The sequence below is a fragment of the Aphis gossypii genome, chromosome 2, assembly GCF_020184175.1.
Source record: "Aphis gossypii isolate Hap1 chromosome 2, ASM2018417v2, whole genome shotgun sequence".
NCBI lineage: Eukaryota > Metazoa > Arthropoda > Insecta > Hemiptera > Aphididae > Aphis > Aphis gossypii.
Genome location: NC_065531.1, coordinates 1470967 through 1483553, shown reverse-complemented (window position 1 = coordinate 1483553; position 12587 = coordinate 1470967). Strand labels below are relative to the sequence as shown.

The window sequence follows — 12587 nt, the reverse complement described above, 5'->3', positions numbered from 1 at the left end:
ATATTTTAATCTTTCAAATCCAATGTAATTTTATCTAGTTACGGTCACGTAGTACGGACTTCGAAGATATCTATCGATTATTAAAACTGAAAATCAATACTTATATATTATATGGCTTTAGAACAGAGGTCAAAATGAAATACAAAGTACGAATGTACGAAGATATGGAAACCTTTTATTATAAACCATGCCTTATATAATTGTGTAGTACCTATAGTGTTCTGCATATTATTTAATATTCTGCAATATGTCAATCGGTACCTATATATATATATCAATATATGTATGAATATATGTATATTATATAAAAAAATAGTTTAATAAACAAAATATAAATAACAATAAATAAGTATTAAGCTCATTCGTAGATAAACTTGATATGTATACAAGAAAACAGTTAAATATTACTTGAATAACTTAAATTATTTTGGGTGACATCATAATTTATAATTATTAATTACCTATTAAAAGTGATATAATTTTTTTATAAAACAAGACATTACTAGTCTATGCAAGCTATAAATACGAGTACCTAAATAAATGTACGACTATTTTAACATGATAATAATTAAAATTAAATAATTACATAATAATAGTAATAATAGTAATAATACCTAAACATAAGATATTATATAAATAGTAGTGTAAAGAAAAAAAATTAGAAGACATGGATACCAATAAAAATTATAAGATAATAATTATTATTATGATAATAACTTACTAATACCACCGAAGAAAGAACAATACGATAGGTCGATAGCTTATACGATTATGTTTTAAGGCGTCTTTGAAATGGTAGTCGTAGGTATAAATAAATTGAAGTGGATTGAACCTGTTGATCTAAGTAGTAAATACTAAATTATGGAAATTTAAGACCAAAGCGCTTATATGATTTAGATTTTTTTTTTTAGTTTAAAGGTATTTAAAATTTACTCTTTCATCTTTGTTTATGTTTTTGTTAGATATGAACCATGGGGCATTCGTTACTAAATATAGGTAATTATATAACTCTAAGAACTTTTTTTTAACAGATAAGGTATCTATACCAGATTAGACAAGCGTATGTGACCATTGGATATATTAATTGCATAAAATGAATAATATATTAATATGAATTAGCTGTCAGTCGGAACTTTAAAAAATCATTATGAAACTCACGTTCATAGTTAAAAATCTAAAATCTAAATATCCTTTTGACTTTTAACAATAAACATCGAATTTCATTAGTCGCCGTGTTAATGTTAGTGGTCTGCAAAAAGAAGTCAAATTTAAGTCACTGATAACTTGTCTTAGAAGTAGTACCTACCTACTTCAGATTCAGCTGATACTTGTAGGACTTACTCTATTGTCCATTCAGTAATTCAGTACCTTCATGGAATTCATGCAAAATATAGATTTTACGGCTAGGTATCTCCCAATATACAGTCTACTTTAGTTTTGTGCAATACATACCTAACTATAAAAAATATTAGTAGGTATACCTAGTTATTAAATACTTGCACCGATATTTTATAAATTTTATTTGTACTTTCCAATGCTTCCTTGATAGTGATTTGTGTTGGTAGAGAGGCTTAAATAAAAATAGTAATATTTTAAATTTTTTATTCGTTTTTAAGATGATTAAATTATTTTTGGTGGATAATCTATAACGGCCTTTTTTGTTCTTAAAATGCATATATTTCATCCACATAGTGAAATCACTTATTTCATGAAAAGGATATTTAGATAGGTAAGTAGTTAAATTCATCCAGTTCGTGAATTTTGATGAAAATATTTAATATGGATATCGATTTCATGAAAAAGACAGTAGGTATTTTGTACTTTGTGTAATTGTTTTAAATTACTTTTCATAAACCATACGTATACATATTATATTTTATAAATGACAGTGTTATCTATGAAGTATTATGAAATAATATCTTTATTATTTATTTTTGCACGGAAATTGCATATTATCATCGATCGATTCTTAAAACATACACCAATACACCATGTACATTGTACACATATACTTGATTGCTAAGAAGTTTTTGCTTTTTTTTACATCACGAAAAAAACAAATATCCTTGCCCTCCTGACATTTTTTTATCATTTTTCGCACTAAAAATAGAACATTTTTATAAACTTAATCATAGAAAATGAGATGTTGCGATACTTTCAAATATTCACTAGGTATCAAGCATAATACTTACATTTTTGCGTCATTTCTAAATAAAACTATATTATAATGGCTACGTTCAATCGTTCAGTGAAAAAAACTATTATTTTGAAATTGAACAAAATTTAATCTAATACTTACTACATTTTTTTAATTTTAAATCCAAAAATATTATTTCAAACATTTGGAGACATTTTTAAGCATCTACGATTTTTTGTTGAATTTTAATAAAATCAATCAATCAATTTTGTTAAAAACTGGTTTAGCATAAAAACTCCTATTATCCCTTTATTTTTATTTTAATTATCGATTATTGAGAAAAAGATTGGCAATTTTTTTTAATTTTAACCCCTTGAAGTATCAATTAGACGTCTGATGATCAACCAAAATTGAAAATTAAAACATTTTAAAAGGCCCCAAGAGCCAAGAGGTGTTAATAAATAAAAAATTACAAAACACATAACTGTAAAATCAATATATTTATAGCTCCACTCACACTCAGAATTTAAAACAATTTGCTTACGTGAATGTAGAGTTAACGATATAATATTGTAATATTAATTGTATTGGATCATTAATTGTAGTACCTACGTCACTTGATACTTTTAAGTTTTAACTAATAACTACCATACAGATTTTGATGTATACGCCTAATCAAATTAAAATAAAGTAAAAAGCACAATAATTAATTACACAAATATTAACAACTAGTAAGCAACAATACGCTGTTGTTTTTAAATAAGTCAAGGTAAACAAACACCGAGATTAGAATTTAAATACCTTAAGATATTATAGTAACTATACATAAATTATACATACATATACGAATATAAACTTTATAAACATGGGAAACAGGAAAATGAGATATACTGCATTAATGCTTAATATACCTACGTAATAGGTAATAGATAAAATATAGATTTTATAAAAAAATAATGATTACGTTTATATATTGTATGCTAATTACTAATTAGTTATTAGTAGGCGTTTAATAATATTATCGATTTTTTTTGTTGATTTCTGAACAAATGTTATTCTATCGATAATACTTAATAAAAACTATAATGTATAATATTAATATAGATTATAACGAAAAATTACTATACAGGCATATAGCCTATATATAAGTATATCGTATATAATATAATATATATTACATACATACCTACATAAGCTACATTAGAAATTATACAGGATGTTTCAAGTTGCTTCACATAAACTTGAGAATTATCTTATATCAGTGTTAAATGGAAATGTTAAAATGTGGAATCAGAAAACTATTTTGCGTTTTTCGTTTGCGAGATTTAACAAATAGATATTCGTAATTTATAAAATACCTATCTTATATCTATATTATCTTATTAATAAATAAAATAAATATAATAAATGCACTATAATATATAATATTATTGTTGTTTCCGAAAAACTTAATTTTAAATTTCAATTCGTCGTTCAATTTTTTAAAAACTTCAATTATATTAGTTGGCGTCAGAAAATCAAAAAAACATACTAAAATAGAATTTTGAGGAAATTAGTTTTTATTTAAAAGTACGTCGTACCCGTATGTTTGTTGTCTCTGTCTTACTAACATAAAATATAACTAATTTGCGTTCAGAAGATAGCTTTAATAGCTAATACTAGAGTCAATTGACCTATTATTAAACTTACCGATAAGAATATCATCTAAGCTCTAGGGCATCACTTAGGCTATTATTGGTATTTTAATTTTAAAGTGAGTTATGAGCATTTAAAAGAAAGTTTTAATACTTTACAAACGCTGTCAGAATATTGCCCTTCGTAGGTACCGTATTGTTGCAGCATACCAGTACATACCAATTTAAAAGGAATGAAATCATCATTCGAAATTTGAGTATACTATCACATGCATCCAGGACGAAATCAAAAAAGTTTGCATACACACATGTGAAAAAACTTTAGCTATATCTTAATGCTATTTCTTAGTCAACAGTTCAACACTCAAGACATTAAACGGCCAAATGTCTTTATAATTACAATACATTATGCCATTATGGGTGAGTAAAATATGATTAATTTATATTATAATATAATAATAATTATTACTTAAATATATTTCATGCATGAGTGTGTTAGGGATTTTACCTCAAATGAGATAGCCCCTTTCCTTAGTCTAAGTCACTTAAACTAAGTCGTATGGCTTAAGGGCATTTGAGGCACTTAAATAAAGATGCCATAGGCAGAAAAATAATATATTTTATATAGCTATACATTAAGTTTAAAATTAAAATATCAATAATTGCTTTTGATAATATTTTTACCTTTAAATAAGTACCTAAATTTACTCTATTATTAAGGAAATAGCATAAAATAGATTCTACTGAATTGAAATTTGCTATAGGTGCATGTTAATGTTACTATGTTAGTAAAATGATACAAGCTGGTACGACGTCCTGTTAGGGAAAACTGAGAATTTTTATGCAGCACTAGTTTTTGACAAAATTGATTGTTTTTTATGTTTTTTCTAGTGTAACTCAAAATAAAATAGCCATAGATAATTGAAATTTTAAAAAACAGCACATGCGCGGGTATGACGTCCTCTAAAGTCTAAAGGATTTACCTATAAAATAACAGAAAAGTAATCAAAAATTAACATTTATACCTACCTACATTATTATTTATTATTCATTATATTTTTCTTTACTTCAATAGGTATTTACCGTCCTCTATAATCATAGCCAGTTATCCTAATTGATGATGTACCGCCACTACATGATTTTTTAAATTTTGGGTGTGAAGACAGCGTTTAAAATAAGTTTAATATAAAATGAGGTAGAAATCATGATTTAAAATATTTCTATAAAAAACATTGAAAAGAGATTTTTTATTTCACTCATATAATCACATGGGTAACATCATTCTTAAAAATTAACATTTTTTATATCGACAGAACATTGGTTGAAATACACTCAGTATAATATATTTATAATTTCTATAAATAAATATTATAATAGTATACATAGTAAACCTACTGTTTTATTCATTGTTGACAAAAATAAAATGATAGTTAAATTTATACAAATTCAATCAAATGGCCAGAATAAGGTATATTTTAATTGGTGTGCATTCTAGAAAATATATACTCTTGGTGTTAACGTCGTTCAGGAAAGCATACTAGAAATGTTTTCCTATTTTCAATACTGTTTATATACGAGTTAGGTACCTACGTTATTTAATAAAATCCATAGATAACTAGATAAGTAAACACTAAGTCTACATAATATATATGTACCTCTATAGTCAGTACCTACCTGTACTATCGAGTTGTAGAGTATCTATTTCATAGTTTCATACCTACTTATATCCATTCTGTACTTCATTTACTTATTATTATTATGTAGGTATTATTAATAGATATTACTATCTATTAATATACATGTAGATCACACGTTTCCATTCCTACAATGAATGAAATGTGTAATAATATGACGTTAAACTTGGAGATAAGATTTTTACGCAATGACCTCCATAAATATTCAATAGGTACCTAGCGTAAAACACATCGGGCGTATTCCAAGAATTGTAAAAACATTCCAAATAAATGATTATACAATATGATGCCAGAATATTATAATTAATACTAATAATACTTAGTAGTTATAATAATCTACTTAGCTACCTGCTTACCTACGCATAACATATATAATACAAATAAATATAATATGTTTAGCCAAGGCATAACAAGAGCCACAATGCCACATATAAAAATAAAAACCATACGGCCATTGCCTTTCCTAAATCCTATTAAGTAATACAGTTTACGATTAACTATCAATATACCTACATAATAATATGATCAATGCTAATATTCTTAAATTTCAAATACCTTCCAATTAGAAAGTAATTACCTACCTACTAAATACTAAAATATGTATTCTCAAGTTTGACAAAAACTCATTATCACTCATATCAAATAATTCAAATATGTATAATAATTAATAAGTAATAACTAGTGTAACTGTGACATCTTATAAATTATATAAATAAATAATAATGTACACATGTGTCCATACCTATATAAAAGTTTAGGGGGAAGGGGGGGGGGTCAAATTCTAAATAAATAAAATGTGAGATTTTAAAGATTGAATGTTATTTTCACAAGTAACTGTAAATATGCCGTATTTATTTAATTACAAATTCATAAAATTTTTTACTCGAGAGGGAACGAGTGCTCAATCTTGTCCTCCCAATGGGCGCACATGAATATACGGTATGTCAGGGATGGCAAATTCATGATACGCGAAAAATTAAAATATTAATATGCAATAGATAAAAATATTTTGAACATACGTCTTACTGTCTATTGAATATAATATAATATATTACATTTTTCATGATCGAAAAAAAAAAGGTAAGAATGGCGGACTATTCCCCCTGTTTTTTGCGTAGTAGGACATTTCCCCCCATTTTTTTTTAAGTTAAATATTTAATAATATAATATTATTTATTATTTTTTTTCATAAATACCTATAATAAATTATAGATGTATATTTTTGATCGATTCAACTGCCTACTATTGAAACAATAAAATATAATAGTAGATACTACTGGTACTAGTATACAGTATTATTAGCTAGTAACATAGAAATCTAAAATTGTATTTAAAATCCAACAATTGCTGAGTTATCAGAAAATATTATAATAAAATAGAACACAATTTTTTTAACTTAATCCCTCCTCCCGAAATTAATTTCCAGTTACCGCCTTGATAAGAATTCAGCATCCAAATATTTGGATATTTATTGAAGCACTCCAAAAATCAAATTCAATAACATTAATTAATACATTATTAAAAATCAAAAATATATCATTTTTAGTCATTTTGCCATATTTTTTAACCTATGGATTAAAGTATACATTGTTTTATACAATTTCAAATTTGTACCTATTACATTAATTATATTAATGAAAAAAAACAAGTTTTAAAAATGGGGGGAAATTTCCTACTACGCTAAAAACAATTGGGAGGGGGTGGAATTGTCCGGTTACCGCTCATGTGTTCTCACCTAGTAGGTATTTGATAACTCTTTTAAGTTATAAATCACAATTAATCTAAGACCTTTAAACCCACTCGTCACATTTTTTTTTATAGAAAATGCTCTGTAGTTGACCGTTGTTTGTGAATTATTAGTTCGGCAGATATTATTATCGAGTATTCTTGGCTTCTTAGTCCTTATCCTCCGACAGCTGAAACGCCAGTCCGAATTCAGTGATTAAGTTTTATCAATCGATGGAAATATTTTGTTTTGTAAATTACGTGGAATAAAAATAAATTGCAAAAAAAGGTTTTCTGTAATGCAATATCTTAATGCACATTAACACATCGGATCTGTTAAATATATGAATTATCGCAAACGTTAAATACCATAATATAATTTTAATTCATGTAAAGCATTAGCCGGTATTAACCGAATAAATAGAGATTTATTATTATTCCATTCGAAAAATGAATGTGGAATTTAAATAATTTTTGAAGTATATTTGTATATATTTTAAGGCATATAATGACGTTTAATCCAGCATATTTGTAACTTTTATAAAACCTAGGTACGTTTAAGTTTTTTTGGAGCATTAACATCCACTCTATAATCATCAGGTATAAAATATTTTATTGAGAAATGGGAAATATGTAAGAAATTCAGTCGTAAGAAGACAAAAAAACCACTTACTTATACAACAAAGGGTAGAACATTCAAATCATTAAATCGCAATGGATTATTTTTAATTTAGCTAGGTGGATTGAATTATTGAGTACCTATGAAGAATATAACTAGCAAGACAGTAACATCGTATAAAAAATAATATATGTTAGTCGTTTTGGAATGCTAGAGGAAATAGTGTTTGACAACAATCCATACTTGGGTAATGAGTTTAAAAAAATTGCAGCAGAATGGCAATTTAAATTATTGTCCTATCAAGTCCTAATTACCATAAAAGCAATTATAACTTGCAGAAAATGCTATTGGAATTGCAAAAACATCCAATTTACGAAGTTTAAATGTTTTAAAAAATATCATATCTAACGGAAAGTATATAGGAGATTATGGCTTAATATGTATCCTACCGTTGTCATGTATACCAATTTGAATTGGCCAATGACATACAAATTACTTGTACAATTTGAAACAAAAATTAATAATATCTTTATGAACAAATGAGATGATAACAACTCTTTTTTGTTTACTGAGGATTATAGGCAAGGCCAGTCCATTAGTAAAGGTCTATTATATATAAAATCAATATTCATTAAAATGTATAAGGATAAAATGGAAAATTAAAAAAAAACAATATGAGATTTGCATAAAAATGATCACTTTTATTAACTTATTTCTTCTTAGATACACCAACAGTTCTTCCTCTACGTCCAGTAGTTTTGGTATGCTGACCACGTACTCTCAAACTAAAAAAAAATATAAATAAATACTTATTATTCATAATTATAATAAATATTATATTATATACAATAACATTGCATAATAGAATTTTAGATTTTACAAATTTTGATAGTTATGAAAAGTCTACTGACCAGATTAAACACTCGATAACAAATCATAATATTAAAAATATTTAAAAAATAATATTTATAACAGTTACATCTACAATTATATAATATGGTTTATAATATTAATTTCATGTTATAAATAGACTATAAAAATAGTATTCAAATAGGCAAAAAAATGAGATATCCGTGAAATACTAATATTTTAGTTAATGTTGATAATTAGTTTGAAGTTTGGATAAAGTAATTCAAATTTTAATTAAACACTACTTTAATGAAAACTACAAAAACTTATCAATATAACAATTAATAGAACAAAGGACAAGGAAATGAATAATATTCATTTTTTATATTAATATTATTTGGCATGTTATTATCAATAGTGTTGAAATTCTATTTTGTATACATTTCAACTTAAAGTGTAACTTTTGAATACACCGATGTATAATCAATAATCATGTAAAAATAAATAAAAAATTGTGTTTAATACAAGGAATAACAAGTCCAAGAGCCTAACAGATTTTAATTTAATTTCATCTATTCTAAAATCTCTTGAAAATAATACTGTAGTGAAATACCAATTATGTAATTAAACATAATTATTCACATGTCAATATAATAAAATATACTAACCCCCAATAATGACGTAGACCACGGTGAGCCTTAATTTTCTTCAACCTTTCCAAATCTTCACGCAATTTGCTGTCAAGGGTACTAGAGGTAAGCTATAATTAAAAAATATTCAAGAGTTAAATTTGGTAATTGTAATAAATTAATTTTCTCGGTGGTATATAAATATATAGACACATTTAAAAAATGTTATGATTTCTTCTTGTTTGTAATAGTTTTTAACATAAAAATATTTAATAAGTAACCAATAATTATTAATGGTTTTATATATTATTTTAAAAGAATAGCAAAAATTTTAATATTTATTAAAATTGAAGTGGCTTCTATTCAGTCAATTTTAAATTTGGAAAAAAAGTTGATTCATCAAAATTACACAAAAAATACAGGTCTATTAGAATAAAGTGTTAAAAAAAATAGGTTTTGCTATTAATATATAAAAATTTTTTTTACTATGCATGAGCAGACTAAAATTTATTAATAAATGTATATTGTATATTTACATACCACTAGCTTATACAAAAAAATCTATTTATTCCAATACAATCCTGCTAAAAAATTCAATATTCCCAAAATTGGATTTTTAACATATTACAAATTAATTCAAATTTACATACTTGAGAGAATTTTCCATCAACAACATCCTTTTGTCTGTTCAAAAACCAGTCAGGAATTTTATATTGACGAGGATTTTGCATAATTGTGATAATTTTTTCAACCTAAGAAAAAACATAACATGATTATTTAAAACTCATTCATATTTATCTGTTTTCAAACAAAAATTGAATGAATAAAATATTTAAATAGATAAATAAATTCTATTGTTTCCATTAAACTTACAGAAGTATTAAAATAAGTTTGTTTTTCATACAAAATGTAATTAAACAGAAACTAGATAAAATCAATAAGATATTAGTCAATAAAGCTCTGCACATAATAATCAATTTTGCACAATTTACCAATTCCATAATATACAAACATTATGTACCGTTGATTGTGCTTTGACCATTTAAATATAAGTTTAAGCCAACATGACTTTTGCTAAATTATTTGGATTTATATATAAATACTAAGCTGTGCAATATAAATGTAATGACCAATATTGACTTTAATTTAAGTTTTAAATTTCACAATAGGTTATACCTTAATAAGCACATTTTATTTCATAGATAAAGGACAATAAGGTACACTAATAGTACACTCGTAGTGAGGAAACAAGTTTTTAAGGGACTGAGATAAGGGATACGAGTAGAAGTTAAAATTATGAAAATAAAAAAACATTTTTCAAAATAGTGATATAATATACAATAAAAATTATATTAATTATTGTCTCTCCACCGATAGAATATCAAATGAATATGTTGCATTTATATTATCCTAATGTAGATTATTGTTTTAGCACAGATTTTTTGACATTTATTAAAAAATAAAAATAAATGTTCAATAACTTAAAAACAGTGCACAAAAAAAATCTGATTATTTAATAATATATCAAATTTATAAATAATATGTTTTCCATAAGAACCTAAAACAGATTCAAAATGGTAACAAACCATTATGTTATTGACATTGCAATATTTGTAGTTATGTAATTAAAATAAATCTTAATAAATTCCAATTAAATAGAATTTACTAAGTAGATTTATATATAAATAATTAATTTTGCATAATTTACCAATTTCATTATATATTAATATAATGAACCGTTGATTATGCTTATTTGTGACATATTGCGTACAGCAGTGGTTAGGTTAGGTTTACACCGCCCTTTAATAGATTTAGTGCAGCTCGCACTATTACCAGCACTACAATACATTTTCTTTACAATTTATATAATATATAAAATTTTTATATTTTTAATTACTATCATTAATAATGTATGTGGCCAGTTTCAAAAATCCTAGAGAGTACTGCTGGTACATAGCAAATAAGTATTTACATTCAGACATTACTGTAAACAGAATACAAAGATTTGTTGTCTCTTCACCGATAGAATATCAAATGAATAAATTGCATTTATATTATCCTAATGAAGATTAATTATTTGGCACAAATGTTTTAACATTTACTTAATTAAATAAATGTAATATTTATAATTTACTGTGCGTTTAACAATATTTCCAAAAATTAAGATTTAAATTACTTCCTTACCTACCTTTATTTTCATTTATTACTTAATGTATACTTGACATTGTTAACACAAATGTAAGAATTAAATTTAAATAAATAATTCCAAAACAAACAGTGCTCTTTTATTTTGCACAATTCAACCATTTAGCATTACAATTAGAGCAAGCAAAATTTCTCAATTTGTGCAGCAAGGACTCTTTATAGAAAATCCATTGCTTACAATATAGGTATCAAATGAAGACTAAATGATCAATAATTAAAACACCTGATATTCCATACATGTAGGTACGAGTTGACTATTTTATCATTTCATCCAATAATCAAAAATCAAATATAATTATCAACTATTGTATTTATTCCTTCACATGCATGGGCCACTTAGTAAAGGTCCACCAAAAGCCCTTGGTAATTGCAAGGCATTTACTTTAGCAAACATATAGATGTACTACGTGAAATAATTGACGCAATATTCTCAAAGACGTTTGCAACCGTCTTGAATAGAAATGACAACAATACATAAAAATTGATCGGAAAGAAGGTATATGAATAAAAAATTACACAAACCTCTTCGTCGGTACATTCTCCAGCTCTTTTGTTAAGGTCAACATCGGCCTTTTTCAATACAATGTTGGAAAACCGTCTACCAATACCTTTGATGGCGGTCATGGCGAACATGACTTTACGTTTGCCATCAATGTTGGTACTGAGGATACGCAAGATGTGTTGAAACTTTTCTGGGATGACCAAAGACTGAAAAACACCAACCAATAATTAATGACTAAAGAAACTGTTAAAGGCATGTCAACGGACAAGGTGTCATCAGATTCTCGTGGACGGACGGCTTTCGCAGCGATCACATCCAATAGTTTGTTGTTCTGGTCGGATTTCATTACGATTAAAACAGATGAAAAATCGAAAATAAAATACGGTACTCACCATTTTGGTAATGTTGTCGTCAACAAGCACGGGTGAAAAAGATTACAATTTGTACAACCAGAGTCCTCGGTAAAGAACGTGAAACGCTATAAAACGTACCGGGTTATGGAGGGGGTTATCGGATCATTTAGGTCTGTCGACCAAACATATTATACCACTGTTAAAGAGGACAGTGGTGCCAACACATTGTATACAACATCA

General features: G+C 25.9%; 1 protein-coding gene across 1 annotated transcript; it reads right to left on the bottom strand.

Moving 5' to 3' along the window:
* Nucleotides 1-8489: 8489 nt before the first annotated feature.
* Nucleotides 8490-12554, bottom strand: LOC114131676 (40S ribosomal protein S18). Its single transcript, XM_027996969.2, has 5 exons — nucleotides 12387-12554; nucleotides 12015-12200; nucleotides 9938-10039; nucleotides 9327-9418; nucleotides 8490-8594 (listed from the first exon to the last, which is right to left on the bottom strand). Exons 1-5 carry the CDS (start codon nucleotides 12387-12389, stop codon nucleotides 8519-8521), a joined length of 459 nt encoding a protein of 152 aa, XP_027852770.1. The 5' UTR covers nucleotides 12390-12554; the 3' UTR covers nucleotides 8490-8518.
* Nucleotides 12555-12587: the final 33 nt, after the last annotated feature.